The sequence below is a fragment of the Oreochromis niloticus genome, linkage group LG14 (assembly GCF_001858045.2).
Source record: "Oreochromis niloticus isolate F11D_XX linkage group LG14, O_niloticus_UMD_NMBU, whole genome shotgun sequence".
Lineage (NCBI taxonomy): Eukaryota > Metazoa > Chordata > Actinopteri > Cichliformes > Cichlidae > Oreochromis > Oreochromis niloticus.
In genome coordinates, this window is record NC_031979.2 from 2,863,231 (window position 1) to 2,884,793 (window position 21,563).

Sequence of the window (21,563 nt, forward strand, 5' to 3'; positions counted from 1 at the left end):
TCTGGGAGATAAACAATATGAGATGGAGATGGCTGGAGATGGAGATGGACACTGAAAGAGAAGACTGGTGAAGGACTCAACACATAACAACAATGCTCAGTGGCTAGTGGCTAGCAACCATCACAGTGGCAGAATGACTCACAGAAGCTAAAGCTACAGACGCTAATTACACTCCATCAGCACAAATTAACGAGCTGCTGATGGATGAGATACACCCAGAAAGGCTAACTGAAGGCTGCACAGTCCTGATCCCCAAAGATCCCCAGATGAGACCAGCCAATAACCTGTCTCAGCACTACGTGGAAGCCCCTTTTAGGCATCATAGCAGTAAGATGATTAGGCAGAATTGGCAGAAACACCAGAGGGGCAAAACACCAACCACTGTTCGAGCAGTCTCGCTAGACTTCTAGACTCTCTGGACTGCCTAGAACTGTACAAGACCAACGTGATGGTGAGAACCTTCGTCAGGAATCCAATGGGGTAATGGAGACCAACAGAGGCCAACTAAAAGTCAATACCACAAGTTGCCATCAAGTCCAGGATCTACCACATGCTCTGTCCCAAATGCTGTTCTGCATAGACCTGAACCCCATGGATGGAGCAATCGTTAACCACCTCTAGATGGACGACATCAAGCCTTATGCCAGGAGTGAACAAGACACCAACTCACTGATCCACAACAACAACATCAGAATGCCATTTGGACTGGACAAGTGAGGTCACATGGTAACAAAGAGAGGGCAACATTGCAGACAGCTCCAAGTACCTTTGGGGGGACAAAGAGGCCATTTGGAACCATGAAGAGGCCACCAGGAAAGTTGCAACCACCAAAATAAGAGAAAAGCCACTGACATCAAAACAAGGAAGCTCCTTACCATGCATGGAGTCCAGCACCCTCCAAGGAAGGACCTCACTTTCCTGCAGCAGTGTGGTGTGACAAGGGTCCAGAAGAACAAGTGGTATAAATGAGCCCAGAAGAATCTGGTCTACATCAGAAGGTTGAATCTAGTCAGATACGCAGACCACCTCAACCTTCTGGATGACTTATACGCAAGTCTGTTTCAGGCACGTCTAACCAGGAGGAAACTCTGTGGCAGAGCCCATGAAGCTGTGGTTGCAGCCTTACTGACCTCACCTACAGTGAAGCCAATGACTGTTTTCCAAATATGGATAAAATTAAGTAGCTCAACCTCGACAAAAGTCACTCTGCTGGGTTGGGAACACAATATGGAGCAGCCAAATTAGTTTATTACTACAATCTGATTATGTAAACTCTAAACTTGTGGGGTAAATGTGGAACTTTTAGGCCGTTGGCTGCTTTAATCAATTAGGGATCAAGACATGGGACTCGCTGAACGTGTTAGGGTACCTGGGCCTGGTGACCCAGTGGTTTTGATTTTGTTTGTCTATATTCTGTGACTTAGTTATTTAGTTTCTGTATTTCTAGCTCCCTGAGTTATTTAGTATCTCCTGATTTCCAGTCTTGAGTTTTGTTTATATGCCTTTTTCATGTCAGGTTCACACTGCTGTGTTGCTTCCCGTTTTACTTTGACAGTCTGTGTCCCATGTTTATGTTTCCAGCTGTGCTCTCGCCCTGTGTCTCACTACCTCGTTATCCTTCTGTGTATTTAAGCTCTGTTTTCTCCTTGGTCTGTTTCGCAATCTCCCTCATTCCATGCTGTGTGTTCTTCATGTTTAATTCTTGTTAAGTTTTCCAGTTTAACCTTCTAGGACCTGGCGTCCACATATGTGGACATCACATTTTGGGTTGTTTAGACCAAAATACTAAATCCTGCTCTACAAGGGCCTGAGATCCACTTACGAGGACGTTATACTGCCACTGATCTATCGAAATTTAAAACAAATGTCCTCATATGTGGATCTCATTTCTCTCAGAAACAAAAATAAGGTTAAAAAAACCAAAAAAAAACCAAACAAAAGCCTGGTAATTCTGTGTTTTTACATTCATCAGGTCCCAATCAGCCCAAATAGCAAAGAGAAATTAAAAAAGCATGCATGAAAGAGTTCAGGTCTTAGGAGGTTAAGTTAGTTTTCTGTTTTCTGCCGTGCAGCAATAAATCTAAGTTTGATCTCACGTTTACCTCCTAGAGTTCCTCCATTGCTGCCTGCCGCACAGCCCTCAACAGAAAGGAGCTTAAGAATATTTCTTAGTGAAAGAAAATGAGCAGTATTGGACTTACCCAGTCAACTTATGGCCAAACATAACGAAACACAATAGAGTTGGATCATTTCTGTCTGATGTGTGATGCTATGCTCCTTATGTTGAATAAAGTAAGAATGTAATCTGCTTGTGGTATTAAATTGAGATGATCAACGAGGCTGTCAGATCAGGGTTGTGACAACAACAACAAAACGACTCTGATGTCATTTCCTCTGCTGAATTTAATTTGTTGCTTGGGTATTTCGTTACAGATCAACAGGATCACTCCATATACAACTACAGGTACAGTATTTTGTACAGTTCATATTCAAATACATAGTTTTCATTGGCTTATTTACAAAACACGTTTTCTTTATGTACACGTTTTTATGTCAGTGCAATGTGACTTTCTTCCAACAAACACCTTACAAAAAAAGTTCTTTAAATTAACACATCTGGTTCACATCAGACAGATATGAACTTAAATAAAAAAAGAGGCTACACACACTGAAAGACAGCTCAGTAGTAGATTGCACTGCCTGACACGCTGTGAACTAATCTTCCTGGGGGGGCGGGGCTTGGTGTTACAGAGCGGGGTTTCAGATGTTAGCCCGACGTTCTACAGAATCCGTGTTTGCCCAGTTTCAGAGATAGTCCGGTTTCCCTGGGCGTCGAAGCCTCGATCCTGGATTAGAAAAATTGTGCTGAAAGTAACCCCGACATGAAACATTTCTGCTAAGAGATTAAGCTACCGGTGGTTTGAGGGCACATTCACAGCCCAAGAAACAAAGGGAAAAGAAAGAAGTTGACATCTATTGCACCTTTAAGTAGAGCAAACATTGCAAACTGGGTTCTCAAGGGACAGTTTTTCCTTCGAGTCCTGTGATAACCTCCAACCACAGACACAAACTGGACATTGTCTACAGCTCGGTGCAATGGCAGGAGGGTGGAGGGGGAAAGAAGAAGAGCTGGCCAAGCAAACATAAATAACACTCTTATGTACATTTCCATTTGTTCAACAAATGTAATCTTTGCAGAAGGAAATAAAGTTTCATTCAGTGACAGATGTATCTCCAAGTACATCCATAACAAAGTCGTCTCCTCACAAATACAGCAGCTAAAACAGGGACGAACGCAGAGACGTCTCTGCGCTCTAGAAGACGAAGCCGGGCGCCATCGACAGTCTGCCGTCTGTTCACAGTGATTAGACGGAGCCCCCCGACGTGACAGGAGCTCCGCCGTTGCTGCTACAAAGCAGACACACAGAACTCTGCAGCTGGAGCCATGCGGTGAAAACATGGGCTCGTCCATCTCAAAGAGACCTCAGCAGTCACGTCAAAGCAGCCAAACCTTCAGACATAAGGAGGAACGGACGTCAAAGCAGCACTTTGACTCAGCACACAGAAACAAATCAGATGCTCAAACGCTGGCTCCAATCGTGTCGCGATGCGCTTACGGTCCTCACAGACTTTGGTTACTTTCCAAGGGTCATACGTGAGCACGTCTAAGGGGGGATGGTTGTTTCCAAATCATTTCCCTGAAAACATCCCGGCAAAAGGAGAAAACGTTCTAAGACACTTATTTGATTTTTCTTAAAACTTTCATAGAACTTCCTGAAAAAACAAGAGTTTAAATATTTAGTCATTTCCACCAGAAACCATCATCCCAGTCATCAAGCTAAGAAATGAAATCATTAAAAATGGACACTGTTGCCACTGCTCTGTCTACACTGACATGTCACTCGCTTTTGTTGGACACCCATCAGAGTTGGACTGGCCCACTAGATGGCCTCAGCTGAGGAAATGGGGGAAACTGGTTTATGATATGAAACACTAAGCTATTAAAATGAGATTGTGACAGTCCATCGATTGAGAGTGGGCATTAAGATCTGGTAGAAATACAGAAGCTGGAGTAAGACTTTTCAGGTTGTTTTGTGCTTTGATGGTACCCATTCACAAATATGTGGTTTCAGCACCCCTGCTGCAGTGACCAGAGACTGTACAGGAAGGTGGCACCTCACACGGCTCCCCAGGCTCGATGCCCAGAAAGCTCAGAAAGGTGAATGCTTGCATTGGTGGTGTCATTCACAAGCAGGCTGCTCATACAGGAGGCAGGGCAGATGTGGCCAAGTGCACAAGTGACTAATATACCAGCCTATGGATACTGTAGCCAGTGAGCTAGCCAACAAGTGGTTATCCATAGATTTATTTTTTCCCTCTAAGAATAAAGAGTGTACCTGGAGCATCTATGATCACCTAAGCAGCAGGAGGTGGGACCACTGCAGTGATATTTCACTGCATCTTTATACATGTTCTGTCAGTGATGCACACTCATACTACAGGTTTTTGGTGTGCTAAGCGGCATTGAACCCGAGGCTGAGCCAAAAACATGCTGTTAAAAGGGAGTTCTGTTCCTATTACACATTAAAACTCAAAAATACAAGATGGAAGCATTAAAAATGTAATGATGTGGAGCCGGAGAGAAGCGAGCTGACCAACCCTCTGCAGCCGCTCCATTGGTCACTGCATTCGCCTCTCACTGTGTCTCAAATGAAATACTGGTGTTAGTACACTACAAACTGTCTGAGACAGTGTGTGAACTCTGACAGGGTAGAGTTGTCTGAAATCACACACGACTGTGAATTTATCAGAGATATTTGTTAGATATCCGTCCGATCTATGAGTGCACGTCCGTACTCGACACTCAAGGACCTCTTCCTTATTTCGTGCACACGTTGGTGCAAAAGTCACTGCTCATATTAAACAGCATGACCTCTGACCTCACAGTCCGGGAAGGTTTATCAGGTCTATATGAATTCACTGAGAGTAGTTATATGTCATATGATCACTTCAGGAACAGAAGTTAAAACCCAGGTGCTATTCCAACTCCACGTCTGCACGGTGCAGCTAAAAGTACCCAAACTGTGAATCATGCAAAGCTGCCCTAGTAGAGTTGTGTGAAAAACAAAACACCCAACAGCACAACACACGTAACACTTGTGGCTAACAAAGGCTTCCCTGCCTCTGTGCAAAGCAGCCAAGGTGACACCTGGTGAAGGTTAGAAACATCTCACCCTGATCTGTGTGACTCACGCAGGTTTCAATGTGAACAATGTTAGAAATCGAAAGGTGAAGTGTAAGTACAGAAGTACGCCATATGAGACACAGTTATAAAGACTAAAGTTGGATTTTGAATAGCATTATGGGTAATGTGGTTTACAGGCTTTGACAAGAAGCAAATCAAAAAAAAATCTCTGGTTCTTCAGTTTTGACACTTTTAAAATAACAAACAGTAAAATAACTAATTGGCTGTGATGGACGCAGGAAGTCCAGGTTTGAGTCGACAGTAGAGAACTGCAGAGGTTTGCAACAGCCCCATGAAGATGGGCCTGATGTCTACAGGTGTGGCCGTTAGGAAGCCTGAAGCAAAAAATAAAATAAAAAAATAAATCAGATCCTCTAAAATGACACATTTACATAATCCCCAAAAAGACAAAATTAAACATATACCATACATCTTTTTTAAATCATGGCACCTGTCCCAAACAAACCCAGACTCTCAGTCGTTGTGGCTACATACTGGTCAACATTGCACAAATCACCGTGGATATTTGGCAGCTGCAGGACCAAACACAGTTTTTGGCAAATGTGCCGAATTTGAAGTGAACATCAGGACCTGTGCAGGTGTCGTAGAAGGGGAGGGGGCTGTTTGTGGGGGATGTTCCTGAAATGTTTGTACCGAGTCTCCTACACTAAAAGGAAGCATTTCATGATATTAATACTGTCACAGACTTTTAGGGTCCAGTTGGCTGAAAGAATGCGGGAAGCGATGAGGTAGCGTATGACTCGTGTTTTCCTACTCACACTATCGCTAATAAAACCTCAGCAGAACCATTCGTTTGAAAGCTTGCCCTGGCATCTGTTGTCTCCGCATCACGTTGACCCGTGGCACTAAATGTGACTCCAGCACACAGTGAGCGCTGGACCCTGCGTACAGTTGGCATCTGTAGGCCTGCAGGGACTCACGCCTGGAGCACATCGGTTTTTCCCTGGTCAGGTCAAATCGTGACTCCGGGTAGAAAAAGCTGTCTTTTGTTTTGAATCCTGACATCACAAGTGATAAATGCACGATAAGAAAGCAACATCGCTGCATGACTCGGCCGTACTGCCATACATTCAGAGATGCGTTAGTGTGCAAGTATATTTTACATGTATGTTATGGCGATGTTCACGGGGTGGGAGCTGATGGGAGTTCGTCGGGCTCAGCAAAGTGCACCGGTTAGGTGCTTTCACAGGGAGGGGCTTCGCTGTTGTCTTAGCAAACCTTTTCACCGATGCGTGTTTGCAGTCGAGTTTAGAAAGTGCTGCGAAGCAGCCCTAAAGACGGCGCGCGGTTCAACTGTTAGCCGTTCGTGAGATCTTCTGGTGCTTCCTGTTCAGAGCAGCAGGCTGAAAGAGGCGAGCGGGCGTAGTGCTGGCTGATGGAAGACGAGCTGCGCTCACTGGAGGACGCAGTATTTCTTGTAGTCTGACTCAAAGTCTTCGTCCATGCTACTGGTGTCGGCCATCTTCTTGCCATCGATCTTTGGCAGGAACTGGGAGTAGTTGACTCCCTGCTGCTCGTAGAAGAGAATGTAGGCCGAGTCGGTGTCGATCTCCTCAGAGTGCACTTCCTGTAAATGAAAAAACACATAAATGGTCGCATTTGGGGTGTCGACAGAGCCAAACCTTTCCTTAAATCAGACAGGAGTGAGACAGCACTGCTGTCTGCCCAGTGTGTGCACAGCTGTGCAAAGGTGTGAGAAGAGTCCTCAGTGCTGAGCAGCATGTGTTAAGAGCCAATAAGTCATGATAAAGCAATCACAAGTTTGGTAAAGGTGTGTGTGTGTGTGTGTGTGTGTGTGTGTGTGTGAGTGTGTGTGTGTGTGAGTGTGAGTGTGAGAGAGAGAGAGAGAGAGAGAGAGAGAGAGACACTTTAACCAATAAAAGTCAGAAATACTCAGTAACCCACATAACCCAGCACAGCTTTAACACCACGACTGTCAGCAAACCATCTGTTACTCTGTTTCCCTGCACAGTGCTCAGAATACATCCTCTAAAGTTGTAATATGGAGGTCATACTGCATGTGTAGGAGGCTGTAACTAGTTAGTACCTGCAGACAGTAATGGAGGTGTGCTGGTGCCTTACCTTACAGCTGCTGTCATTGTAACAGTACCATTTCCCATTGGGGTTTTTGGCATATGTCACATAGTGGCCTCCTCCCAATATTCCTGAATGGCACTGGAGAGATGAAGCAGAACAACATTCAGGACTTGTCTGACTGTTTTCACCACCCGTATGCCAGCGTGCCCAAAGCGCCTGACTTACTGATATTGCATAGAGGTTGTATATGGCATCCAGACACATGTTGTCTCTGTGCTGCAGCAGAGAGCCGTCCGGCTCCGTGCTGCTCTCTGTGCTGCAGTCTGAGCACAGCCCGTTGCTGTCTCCGTTCACAAGGACCACGTCACAGTGGCTGCTGGATGCTTCACTACCGGAGGACGATTCTGATGTAACGCCCTCTCCTGACCCCTGAAGCCCCGACGCTCCTCCTGCTGCTGAACCCTCTGGGTCTGCCTGTGGTACATCGTCTCTCGATTCAGCCTCAGCATTAGCTGCTCCGTCCAGGTTCTCCTTGCTGTTGGAAAGGCGATGTCTGCTGCCCAGCTGGGGAAGCCGCAACCGACCTGGTCTGCGGCCTCCGCTCCCGGTCTTCGGGCTGCCAGACGGGCTACCGTTCCGGCTGAGAGAGGGAGCAGACTTCCTGCTTGAAGCTGGGGAAGCTGTTGGGGAGCCAGCAGTGTTAAAGCATTAGCACTTCATTTTTCACATTCTTTAAAAAACACAAACAGTGATCAAGGTCTTTACTGGACCTTTGGGGAGGTTGCCAAAGCCAGCGGGCGCAGAGATGGAGGACAGATTGTCTTCTCCGACCCTCAGCAGATCCTCGCTCTCACTGCGGGAGTGGAGGCAGCGATGCTCGAGATCCCTGGGAGCCAGGAAGGCGCTGGGGTCAAAATTCTCCCGTGGAAACTTGACGATCTTTTGGGACTTGATCCAGCGACCATTCACAAACTGGAAGCGCTTCAAGTGGACAATCTACAGAAGTGAACACATGTCAGACACTGTCTCAACAACCACGCATCGTTTCACATCAGACGCTCAGATGCACAAGTCTGCTCCTGACCAGTATGGGTGGCAGCCTCCAGAGGTCCAGCTTCTTGGTGGCCAGCCGGTGGGTCTTGCACTTGGAGCAGTAGTAGAGTTCGTCCTCTCCCAGCTCCTCCTCGCTGGTGAAAGCCTTCAGACAGCTGTCCAAGCTGATGGGCTCAGCCTGAGCTCGCCGAGACTGCTCCACACTGCAGTGCTCCTCCACAATCTGCAGGGAGAGGAGCGCGATGCATGACGGAGGATAACGGACAACGACAGCAGACACTCGGGGAAACGGCCACCAGAAGCCAAGCAAAGTGCAACTTCTTTTAATGCATCTAACAAGTTTCACTGCTCAGAAACCCGTTTTCCTAGAATTCACATAAAACCACAGCACTTACCAACACACCTCTGAGGATTCTGGACACTTTAATCTGACATTTACTGACCCACTGACGCCCCCATGTGGCCAAACTCTGAATCACACCATATTCTGGTTTGCACAGCGATCATTGCACAAGGACCAACCGGACCCTGATGTAGAATTGCTAATATGACAGTGTGAAATATGAAAGCAGTGTTGCTGCTCATCACTCCTCCTGCCCTGAGGAAAGCTGGTGTCAGTAACTAACTTTACAAACGACGATGTTAATGACAGCGAGCACCATTTTCACAGAAATTCCATTACTGCTCTAAATCGAAGTGACTTTTTCTCTGCCTGAATTGGTGGCGTGTGTGTGCGTGCATCTTTTACCCTCTCCTGGGAGGTCTGGTAGCGGAGATGCAGGGCAGTTGGATCCCAGTCCACAGCTATGTAAGCATTTCCTACAGAAGCTCTGTCTTCTGTGCACTCTATCGTACAGCCTCTGCAGAACCTGCAAACACACAGATGTGCAGTACAGATGCGCGAGTTTTGCTTTTGCCACATACAGTACACGTTACAACAAATCAAATGTCATAATCTTGCATCAAAACGTGCTACTCCCTCTCTAAGCAGTATTTAAGCATGAATTTCACATAACTTCAGGACAATGAGGTCCGGTTTATTTTGCCACAGCTGCACTTTCTTACTTTAAGCACACAAAAACAACAAAACTCTGTATTTCCAGTATTGTAATTCAGCAGGAGACGGTGCGCATGGCGTCTATCTTAGATATTAGCTGCAGCATTTGCACGCTGGGGGCACCACACAGGTGAGACCAGGGAGCTGGAGGATTAAAGAGCTGTAAATCGGCTGCGTCACACAACTGAGCTCTTGCATACACCTCAGTCAGGTAAGTTCTTGAATAGCTCAGCGCTGTAGGGCATGTGTGAAAACGGCTTTAGTCGCGAGTGTCTGTATCTGAAACGCTCTTACCTGTACCACGGACACCAGGCACACAAGTTTCCATCCTTACCCACGACCCTCAAAGTAAAGGGGTACTGATAGCCCATGCTGTCATCACTGCAAGTTAAAAAAAGACAAAAATGTCAACAAACTTGTCAGCAAAGTTATTTTTTCCTTCCAAAATTAAATTACACTAAACAAGGGAAGTGGCACGGATCAAGCTTTAGACAGCTGATGCTGATCCGACCTGATCCTGATTGCATAAGAGACCGGACTTCACCCGGACAGCCCTATCGCCTCTGTTTAACAGAGAGCAACAAAAGCAGTCTCACTGATGTTCATACTCGAGAGGATAAATGCTTCTTCAGATGAATGTTACTCAACAGAATCATCTGTAATAAAGAGATTCATAGTTTAAAGGAGGAAATTACCAGTCCTGGGCGTGGTTGCTGGCCTCCTGTGGGGGCAGGGGACTGGCCAGTCTGGACACCTGGATCCAGACTGCGTCATACAGGTCCTTCTTACTGGTGTGCACAGTGCAGGGAACAATGAGCGGCATGCCGAACAGACTGGGTCGGTTCTTCTGAGATGACAGGAAGTATAACTCTGTGCGCATCTAAAGCGGGGGGGCACAAACATTTACATGTTACGTCTACAACAACGATAAAAATGACACTGCATTTGTTTTTTCTACGAGTTCTCACCATCTTCCTGTGCATAGCGATGATGTATCCAATAAAGGGGCTCTCGTGCACCGGTGTGATGTGTCCATTGGCAACCCCGTTGGCCAGAGGCGTCTCAGGGCTGCAGGGCCCACCGTTAGGGATGAGGTCTAGCTTACTGCCTACGTGCCCATTAGCAGCTGTGTTGTTGGCTATAGGTGTGATATCTAATGGAGGAGGGGAGAAAGTTCCATAAGGAGAAATGAGAAACTCGCAGATAGCTCTATAGTGAGTGCGCAGACATGTGTACGATGACACACTCACCTGTCAGTGTGGGTGAGCTCAGTGATGTTGGTGAACCTGGCACCGGGACCTCGAACGCACACAAGAAGCCGTTGACAGACAGACGGACCTTCTGGTTATCCTGAGGGAAGTTCTGAAAACCAAAGGTCACGACATAAGACTGCAGCAATAAAGACGCCTACATGCAAAGATTTCAGCAGTCCTACGAGTTTATTACAGGCCGGTGTGCGCCACGCATCTAAAACCTTGGTAGGACTTGAACTCTCGTTCACGTAGACGGTGCTAAATGGCGTCTGCAGCAGCAGCTGGGTCTTTCCATGCAGCCATATAACAACTGGAAGGCAGCTCATACAAACCAGCTTCTGCAGTCTCCTTTGCTGAAATCCAAACATTTACTCTTTTGTTTGAGCTCCACGCATTTCCTGTGGATTTGTTTTGTATTTTTCTCATTTGGCGATGCACTCCTATTGGTTGGTTCATAGATGTGCAGCAGTCACATCCTATCTTTGATCGTGTTTGACGTTTCAGCTGTTAAATTCTGGAGCTCTCTCACTGCGCCACACATGATCGCCTAAAATATCAAGATTCTTATTATGGACACAAACTACACCTCACAGAGGAAACGTAACCATGGTTGGAGGCAGTGGACTGACAGACAAATGAATGTTTTTAACATAAAGAGTCTCGCGTTAAATGTAGACGTGAGACTCGTGTTAAAAACACTCGTATAAGGTTAGAGTTAGTAACATGTATGACTTTCACCAGGGTCCAAGTCTGAGTGTGTACGGTCACATTCATGGATTGAACACAACATTACGCCCCCCACCAAAGAACCAACCACACTGCCTGACACGGACAGGCCCTTTATGTCGTCCAGGAGGAGAGCGACCACCACCTCCACCACCACAGCAACATTTCCACACACCAATGAGACAACGCGGCCAACATGTGGCTCCAACCCACACGCTTCGATTATGCACGTACCGTGGCTTTCCTGGTCGCTGCTGTGAGCATGTCTGAACCAAACTGTGAGGAACATTAACATAACGTGATCATGTCTCACTAAGAGGATGAGCCCAGCAGTGTTACGTGATACGAGCATTACTCACACGCATTTGTAGTTTTTAAGTATAAATCATAACCTAACTGAGTGAAGACAAACCAGCAGTGACTGCAAAGGTTTCGATACAAAATGATTTGAGTCAACGAATCCTTTATTGTAATGTCGTCTTCTGCTGTATGGCACAGAGAGTAAGTGTGAGATGAGGCGTTAGTGTCAGCGCGGTGTGAATACCTTGATATTAGAAGAGTGGACCTCAGCCAGGAGGATCTGCTCGGGCTTCAGGCTGCACAGTTCACTCAGCTGTTTCTTCAGCCCGGTGTACTTCTCGTCCATATTCAACCTCAGGCCGTAGCGCACGGGCGTGGAGCCGTCCAGTTTGATAACTACAGACACACCGCAGCATAACACCATTCAGAATTTGTTCTTAAATAAAGAAATAGGTTTAAATTATCACACAGCACATTTTTATAGATTCACTTAAAAAAATAAAAATCCAGCAGAGTGTGAGAGAATGAAACGGCGAAGAGGTGAACCTCCTATAGGAAGGCCACATTACTGCTGTTTAGCTTCAAACCTCAGGCTGCTGACAGAGCGAGGGAAACATGGTCAGTTCTTACGTCCAGGCTGGAAAGATGAAAGATCTTTGTGTACAGTCACACTTTGAACTAAAAAATATACATTCTTGCCATTTTTGTGGGGTTTAAGGATTGGATGATAGTTTGCATTATGAAAATGTATCAATTATGTCCAGCAGGATACAAGCTTAAATCATCACAAACTGGTTTCTCAAACCTGACATTGAGTTCATTGCACTAAAATGACCTACAGAGTGACCTAATGTCAGTTCAGTGGAGCACCTTTGTGGATGTGGTGGGATGGGAGACTGGCGTCATGGATGTGAAGCCAACAAATCTGCAGCAGCTGTGTTATGCCATCGTGTCAATAAGGACCAAAATCTGAGACACTAAGACTTTTATTCTGAAGCAAAAAGGGAGTCCAGCCCAGTACTGGCAAGGTTTACCTGATGAGCTAGCCAGTCTGCATCCACCTTCACCAACCATTAACACTGATCAGTTCTGCAATAGGAAACATTACGTAAAGTTGATTTCTGTTCATCGGCCTGCTCACCGGTGATCTCCAGATGCATGGAGCTGTCCATGGGCAGAGGCAGAGACAGGAAGTTGAAGGGATCAAAGCGAGCGCTGATGTGGCCACAGGTCTTACACTTCACCTGAGACTTGAGCTGTCCGTGGAACAGATCGACCACGATGGAGCGGTTCCTACGCAGGTGATTCTCCCACGCCTGAGAGTGGAGAAAGCATAGGCACACAGACCCAACATCAATACGGTGCTTTATCCTCCGATTCAGACAAACCAACAGATTGCAAAGGCTGTAAATGAACATCGACATCCCTCTAAAGAGGGGAGGGCTCGCTTTCCAGCTGATACCACAAAGCCTGAGGATAAAAGTCAAAGCTAGCCTATTACCATTTCTCAAGTTTTACCCAATTTTATCATCCATCTCCCAGAGTTAGCTGAAATAGTTCAGCTATAGTTATTGTGCCGTTATAAGAACATTACTAGTTAATGCCACTTTAACACCACAGAAAAGTTCTTCCCTTTGAAGACATCCTTTCTTTATTTTTCTTGGTTGTGGTAACAAATAACTAAACAACAACAGATAAAATGTGATTTGTGCCACTGCAGACACCTACCTGTGACCTGTTTAGTCACATGTTTCAGAACAATAAATAAACAGAATTAAAAAGAGACAGTAAATATGAAGTGAAGTGAGTAGAAGTGAGGACAATGAATGTTTTAGCATAAAGGGATTGTTTAAGCTCATGTCATACCGTTCTTATTGTTTTTGAAAAGCAGCCCCTGCCCATCACACTCCCACCACCATCTTTGACTGTTGCTGTGATGTTCTTTTTTATAAAATGCTGTGTTAGTTTTGCACCACATGTAACGCAGCACAAACCTTCCAGAAAGTTCAACTTTTGTCTCGTCAGTCCACAGAATATTTTCCCAGAAGTGATCATCAGTATGTTTTTTGGGTAAATGTGAGACGAGCCTTTGTGCTCTCTTTGGTTTTCTTCATCTCATTAAAAGCTAAAATGCCAGAAGGGATTTCTTTAAACACAGATGCCATTTTTGCTCAATCTCTTCCTTATTGTTGAATCGTGAACTCTGATCTGCAGTTCTTTAGATGTTGTTCTGGGTGTGTTGGTGACCTCCTGGATGAGTCGTAGCCTGGCTGATCCTGGAAGGTTCACCGCTGTTCCAAGTTTTCCCATTTGTGGATAATGGCTCTCACTGTCATTTACCGGAGTCCCTTCCTTTGTCATCCTTTCCACAGTGAAAGGTGTTAGTGGCCTTGTTTCTCATTGTTAAAAAGCAACAATCTAAAGAAACCAAAGTTCTATTAAGGTGACAACAGGACTTATAGCAATCAGTTAATTCAAAATATAACAGGGCCAGTTTGCAGCTTTTTCCCTTAACAGATGAAGTCAACATTTAAAAATTCCATTTTGTATTTACTTCATTTCTCTTTGTCTAATAATAAAAATGATTTGGTGATCTAAAAACAGCAAACATGCAAAAACAGAAATCAGCAAATGTAACAAAGTTTTTGGCAACAATAACCAGTGTTGGGGAGTAACTGAATACATGTACCGGCATTACGTATTGAAAATACAAAATATGAGTAACTGTATTCCGTTACAGTTACCGTTTAAAAAGCTGGTATTCAGAATACAGTTACTTTGTTGAAATAAATGGATTACACGGCGGTATTTTCCTGTTACATATGTTTGGCTATGCTCTCTCTATTTTCGGTAATTCCACGCCGGTGGAAACCCAAACAAAACACACATTAAGAGGCTCCAATGTCTGTGTCTCTATCTCGCGGCCCATGTCACCTCTACTTGCGGCCGCATAATGACGTGAAGAAATATTTTTAAAACTTATTGTTCAAAAAATGATTTAATATGAAGGCAATAGGCAGAGTGTGACAGGCATCGCCCTAAAGACTGTAGCCTGATGTGCAGTGTAGCCCAGTTGTAAGTAAGCCGTTAAGACTCGACTGTACACTGTGTTCGTGTTTTCCTCTGAAACAATAAGTTCCGTTGGAGCCTTTCAACGCCTCTCTCTGTCTCTCACTAGCAAAGTTGACCCAGACAACAAAGTAAAGCTAGTTTTCAGCTACGAGCCCGACATGAACCCGACGTATTAGCCAGAGGTCCCTTTACTACGGTTCGGAGCCGCGGACCTGTTTTATATACGCGCGGAATAGTTTTCTATAAGAGATCGCTGCAAAAAGTGCAGCCTTACCTAATGTCCACCTACTGTTACTCATTTATATTAAGATTTAAACATCTAGTTGGTGTTGGTATGGAGAGTAACCTTCAGTAATAGTAATAAATCACAGCAATAGTACATTCATGTTGTAAAAAGCATGATAATATATTAAGTAATCCAAAATATTCAGAATACATTACTCTCATTGAGTAACGTAAAGGAATACGTTACAAAACACATTTTGGGGCATGTAATCTGTAATCTGTAGTGGAATACATTTTAAAAGTATCCTTCCCAACACTGACATCAACTTAACATACAACAATAATGTAACCAGTGTCTCAGCACAGCAGAAAATTACTGTTAAATATGAATGTGCACGTGAGAGAGCAGCAGTGGACAGCGAGCTACATTAGAAAACACAGCTGTGATCAGCCTTTCTCACTGAAGAAAACATGAAACCTGATGAATATCAGGTAAGTTGTGGGTTGCAAGAATGCCCTATTTTTTGCAATTTCTGGGAAGATTCATGGAAAAAAAAAAAAGTGCCTCCTGTCCTTAAATCTCAGGGTGCTACGAAACAACACTGATGCAATATTTGGCAACTTCCAAACGTTAGCCAAGATCATGTGCAGAGAGGGTGCAGGGCTGCGATTGTCCTGGAACATTATAACACAGGGATACAGACTGATGTTCGTTTCAGTATTTCATCAGTGCTGTAACGTTCAACGATTATGAACAGGATCACTCTTTTGCATTCACTTTGCTATGAAGCTCTCGGCTTTTACTTGTACAGTGAATTAAGCACAGCCTGCTGTCCTAACAGGAGTGTTCGTTCATCCTTAAAGTTTGAACTCAGTCGCTCGAGCAAAGATCCTGGAAGTCTCAACACAATCTACCCGGATGAAGGCTATAGCTCACCTGGCTGTGCAGGTGACTCATACTGTAAGGCTACTGCAGAGGTGTGGGTTTAAATCCGGCCCAGATCATTACCGATCAACCTTTGCTACTATAAATTGCCAGAAGTTCTCTCTCTCTCTTTTTTGTTTGTTTTTATATTTGTTCATCTATCACTTGAATTAAAGCTCAGGGACTCCTCCATTATAGTTTAATTACCTACATGTTTTTTAATTAAAATCCAGATATATTTATTATCTTATTAACCAAAATAACTTATTGTTGTTCCACTTAATCAGCAGTGTGAACTCTGACCTCAGAGGCCACCTCCCAGTCTGGCCGACCATCGCTGTCCTTCAGCTCCACATAGGGCTTCTCGTGGACTCTGTTCAGGTCTTCGTGGAGGCCGTCCAGGAGGAAGGCCAGCAGCTCCTGAGAGTCCTGCTGCTGGAAGCCATTGAAACGGGGGGCGTACTTTGCTATCGTCCACTAGAGAGAAAGCAATGAATTAGAAACTCTGATTAGAACATAAACACGACATAACATAGCTGAGCCAAAAATATCATACTAGTTAAGACAGTCCCAGACTATCACTTTAATATTAGGCACTCTGTGGCCTCCTCTGGATGTGCACCCGCCATGTCGTTGAGAAATCGCGCTCTTTTTGTGACTAATATACTGGAAATGCTGCAACTTCTCACCCTGAGTTTGAGTGGAGCTACATTCTTCTGTGTCCCACTCCACAGCTCCATCACCAGGTCGCCATAACACTTGGCCATGTGACCTCGCATCCCAATGGGATTGGTTCTATTGATACACACAACCCCCCCCCAAAAAAACAGTTAGTTAAAATGAAAAGAGTCCAAATGGTGACACGATTCTCAGCATATTGGATTTAAAAGGCACCTGTTGAGCTCGTAGAGGTGTTTTCCTGAGAGGAAGTAGTCTGTGAGAGGCTTGGTGTTGCTCACACACTGGATGCTTGAGTTCATGAAGCAGGTGTTGCCAAGGTTACTGAGGCCCGTTGCCCCTTTCTCCGTGGGAACTGTGTTGGGATACAAAGACATGCTGGTCAGATGCTAAAATGGTTAACTGAAGAAAAATGAGTCTTATGACTTCAGTATGTTTTTCAGCTTTACATATGAGAAGTTATGCTGGAGAATAAAAGACATGAGGCCAAACTGTCTTTGACAGGAGTCCTCAAAAACTGCCAAACAAAAAACCTTTGAACACCAATTCAAGTATTTTTGCGTTACTTCAAAACAAACTTCATACACATTTTAAAAATGGATAATATCAAAGGGTTAAAAAACATCTTTTTCCTCTTTAGACATAATTCTGTATAATTAAAATTAATTTAGTGATATAATCTGCACTGGTTGTAGTTACTTTTTGGATTTTTATTATTGGTGTCAAAATTCTCCAGAGCTTGGGCGCCGCTTTAGCTCACTGGGATGAGCAGCCAACATATGAGGCATATGTGGCTGAGAGCGGCCGGCCCGGGTTCGAATCCGACCCGTGGCCCTTTGCCACATGTCTCCCCCCCGCTCTCTCTCCCTCTGCTTTCCTGTCACTCTACCCTTTCAAATAAAGCTATAAAAAGGCCAAAAAAATATCTCCAGAGCGTTTCTTTATATGCAGAAAAAAGAAAATAAAATATAGAGATTTTCACAACAGGCCTGACTTGCTAATGAACACAAGCTTCATAATCAGGTCTATTAAATGTTGAACCCATACCTGAACAATTAGCTAACATTACAGCTTTCACCAAAGCGGCGTGTTCTAACCATCAGCTCGCTGTGGATATGATGGCGTGATCTCACTGAGATTCAGTATTTTGGATGTTTGTGATTTCTTTCTTGGTTTCATTCCTGTTACCCTGCGCTGCTGTCGATGTGCTCAGTCGACTCTGCAGCTCCCCGTTACATCTCTGTGACCTCAGAGAGGACTTTGAGATTTCTGCTGTTTCACTGCCGTGAGTCAACATCGATGACTGCACGATTCCCCTTTAAATGTCACACCTGTCTGCAATAGTTAGCATCCTATCAGAGCATGTCAACGGTTGCACAGTGCGCTCTTTAAACTTACCTTTGTGTCTGTCCATCTTACTACTGTTGGCAATGAAAGACATTTCCTCAGGCCAGCTCATGTCTTTGTTCCTGACTGTGGAGAAACAAAAGACATGTTTGTTCCACTCTCCTGTGCCATGATACAGAACGATCAGCTATCAGCAACTCTGGAGAGAAACAACACCTTCAATAACCAGCTGCTGCTCATCCTGGATCTTCAGGCTTTCCAGTGTGTGATCTTCATCATCCAGAAGTGTGAGGTAGTTCTAGTGGACAACAGGTAAAGGAAACAGGAGAAGATTGGCTACAGTTCATATGGCTTTTTAATAACTTTTGACTTCTTACAGCACTGGGCTAACAGCTCTGCTCAGCTTTCTTCTGTGTCAGCTTATTTTAACAGCAGCTGTAGTCTGGGTCAGGTTAATCTGGGGGGCAAAACCATCTCCTGGGCCACAGACTACTCCACACTGAATGCGTGCACATATACAGTCAAGTTCAGAATTATCACCACCCCTAACTTTCAGGTACAGAATTCACCAGTAACAGCAGCTTATACTTCCTGTCTACAGGAAGCATCTAGCACTCTGCAAGTGCTTTGCATAACAGCTTTTAAGTACCAGGAGTCCTTCCTACAGGAGCTTTAAGCTTTCTTCAGTAGAAATGGCATTTAGGGTACAACACAACGCTTTTAAACAGTCGATTTGTCCCTGTTAAACATACTTTCGTGCAGTTGGATGTGCATTTTGGGATTCTGTGATTCTGAAAGAGTTCTGACACTGGGAATACATTTTCCTTTAAAATACATTCAGTGTGCTGCAGAGAACTCCAATAAAGGTTCTTATGGCCTTCATAAACAATAATCTCTCCAAGTCTGTCCAGCACTCTCGGCTGAAGCTCTTTAGATGTCCTATGGAACGTTTTTCCACGATGTGCACCAAACGTTGCAGACTTCTGTGTTTCTTTTAAGCGTCTTATCAGTTTCATGACAGTAAAGCTCCTGCAAACATCTGGGCCTGTTGTGCTTTTGGTTGTTCTCTACTGTCTCTGGAAACTTGAACCAAAGCAGACATTGGCTGACACATATCTGATATCTCATCAGAGCCCAAAAATATAACAAAAGAGTGTGTGTGTGTGTGTGTGTGTGTGTGTGTGTGTGTGTGTGTGTGTGTGTGTGTGTGTGTGTGTGTGTGTGTGTGTGTGTGTGTGTGTGTGTGTGTGTGTGTGTAAGTCCAGCATGAAATAGCGGGGATGGTTTTGAGGGATTTGATCCTAACCTCACTGTTGTAGAGCCAGAGCCTCATGTCCTCCTCCTTGATGCGGAGCCTTTGCGACAGGTACAGGTGGATGTCCTTAATGGTGCCCATGCGACTGAAGCAGCCCGTGTAGGCCAGCATCCTCTTCAGAGGAGCGTTGGGGGACGGCACGTTACCTGCTTGAAGAAAGCAGCAGTCACATACCCCAGCCACACTCAATTATTCATTCACACTAATGTCCGTTCCGATTGGTTCTCATATAATCACACTGTTCATCTGTTCACAGGTTGGCAGACCCAAACAGCTGATCGGTACCAACAGCAGCATGTTGCTGACTGAGGATTAGTTGTAAGAAAGCAGCAAGAAAAGGGCAATCAGGGCAGGTTTGATTGGTCAATCAACTTAGTGAATTTAGAGGACTGTGTGTGGATTAAATCAAACACAAACCAGGCAACATTAGTCCTGTTACAATCGAGATTGATTGGAGGGTTTTTTCTTTTTCATGTGCACAGCTTTGTAATTAAGCATCCTATAAACTTGGTGTGATGCTTCGCTGCCGCCTACAGCTCTCAGGATTACATTCTGTGGAATATGAGGTATAAATTAGATCTACAGTATATTAGATACTCGACTCCATGCCTAACAAACGTCTGAATGCCCAGCAATGACAGCGGCTGCTCAGACAGTGTGAGTCATGATGGAAGCTAAAACTGCAGCGGGCTCTGAAACCTGTAACCAGAAACTCGATCTGTTGACTTGATTAGTGCCGGCAAGCTCTGGGTGAGCGCTGAGCATCTCCAATCTGATTACAGCTCAAGTGACCACGTACGCCTACACATTTCGCCTCGTCATCTCGCCGCAGTGGGACATCTTTTGTTTACAGGTGTCCATTTATACACTATGCAAGATAGAATGAACCGCTGAGCTGAAAATCAGGCATCACTTACTGTGTGAGTGGGTGGCTCTATGAATAGATTCCACTGGGAGCGTTTATACCTCATATAAACGCCATCTACCTACAGCTCACTCACACCTGGTGTAAAGACATGCTCGGTGTCTACACTTGCTATACTGACAGCAGTGATTACAAATGCAGCAACGTGCTTATGTCCCTGAGCACAAACATCAACATCCAACATGGATCTACAACCCCAACTCCCAAAAAGTTGGCACACTGTAAATAAAAACAGAAAGAAATGATTTACAAGTCCCATAAACCCATATTTCATTCACAATTGAATGTTTAAACTGAGATATTTTACTATTTTATTAGCTCATTTTGAAAGTGATGGAAATGTGATATTCCTCAATGTAAAATCCCAAAGAGCATCTCATCAACTTCAGTTCAAATTCTCATCAAGCGATTCCAAGAATCTGGAGAAAGGAACTACTGACAAAGCTAAAAATCAATATTAGGTTGCAAGCTGTCACTGGCATGTGTTCATGCCATCCAATAATAATAAATGAGGGTTGAAGGCTTTACAGTTTTAAAATGGACCAAGGCAAAGAAACTGCTTTGTGGACCAATGAGGTAAAATTTGAACCTTTTTATGGAAAACATGGACACTGTGTCCCCTGGACTAAAGGGGATAGAGAGGGGCCATCCACTTTCTTGTAGCCGTGCAGTTCAAGAGCCTGCATCTCTGATGGTATAGGATGCATCAGAGCCTTTCCAGCACAGGTTGCACATCTGGAAACGCACCATCAGTGCAAAAAGTTACAGTGAAGTTAGAACCTGCAAGTACCGCACACTGCATGTATTACCACAGCGTGGCCTCATACTAGCAGAGTCGGGGCCCTAAGAGGGCAGTCCAGACCTTTTACCAACTAAAAACACTTCCTAAAACAACATGCTAATAACACTGAAGACCCCACAGGAGCAGGCAGCGTCGTCTCAGACAAGAATGGGACAACATTCGTCTCCCCAAAGAAAACATAACTGTTCTCCTGGGTTCTGTTTACGGGCTGTTGTTGAGAAAGACGGGAAGCTGCGTAGTTGTGAACTCGGCCCAGTCTCAGTGTTTTAAATATGTTCAAAATGAGCTCATAGTTTTCTTAGTTTAAACATCTGATGTTGTCCACAACACGGATCTGTGAGAAAATCATTGTATTGTGTTTTTTAGAATTGGGAATGTAACCATAGCAACAGGTTTTCTGGTCACAGGAAACACATTTCTTTATGTGGTGATGGATAACTTTTAGAAACAGCTGCTGCTCTCTGTTTGGGGTTTTCCTGAAGTTTCCTGATGTTGGAAATTGTTCTGAAAGTCTTGAAGGGAGACTGAGGTGACGGCGACTGTGATTACGCCGCAGACGGCTCCACAAACAAATGATATGAT

At 44.6% G+C, this 21,563-nt stretch overlaps 1 protein-coding gene across 4 annotated transcripts in view; it reads right to left on the reverse strand.

The window, feature by feature from the left end:
• Window positions 1–2,385: 2,385 nt before the first annotated feature.
• usp32 (ubiquitin specific peptidase 32) overlaps window positions 2,386–21,563 on the reverse strand; it is a 61,879-nt gene continuing 42,701 nt past the window's right edge. For 3 of the 4 annotated variants that reach the window (XM_013276542.3, XM_005474434.4, XM_013276543.3), the window contains exons 17-34: window positions 19,246–19,400; window positions 18,156–18,237; window positions 17,991–18,065; window positions 16,809–16,947; window positions 16,604–16,709; window positions 16,218–16,391; window positions 12,834–13,008; window positions 11,937–12,088; window positions 10,664–10,775; window positions 10,382–10,566; window positions 10,109–10,293; window positions 9,708–9,794; window positions 9,105–9,225; window positions 8,388–8,579; window positions 8,074–8,299; window positions 7,529–7,983; window positions 7,349–7,441; window positions 2,386–6,833 (exon numbers count right to left, since the gene is read on the reverse strand). In XM_013276542.3, the coding sequence (XP_013131996.1) occupies window positions 6,660–6,833; window positions 7,349–7,441; window positions 7,529–7,983; window positions 8,074–8,299; window positions 8,388–8,579; window positions 9,105–9,225; window positions 9,708–9,794; window positions 10,109–10,293; window positions 10,382–10,566; window positions 10,664–10,775; window positions 11,937–12,088; window positions 12,834–13,008; window positions 16,218–16,391; window positions 16,604–16,709; window positions 16,809–16,947; window positions 17,991–18,065; window positions 18,156–18,237; window positions 19,246–19,400 (2,888 nt within the window). In that variant the 3' untranslated portion in view covers window positions 2,386–6,659. Of the gene's footprint in view, window positions 6,834–7,348; window positions 7,442–7,528; window positions 7,984–8,073; window positions 8,300–8,387; window positions 8,580–9,104; window positions 9,226–9,707; window positions 9,795–10,108; window positions 10,294–10,381; window positions 10,567–10,663; window positions 10,776–11,936; window positions 12,089–12,833; window positions 13,009–16,217; window positions 16,392–16,603; window positions 16,710–16,808; window positions 16,948–17,990; window positions 18,066–18,155; window positions 18,238–19,245; window positions 19,404–21,563 lie in introns of all 4 variants that reach the window. The other variant, XM_013276544.3, reaches the window with a different exon arrangement.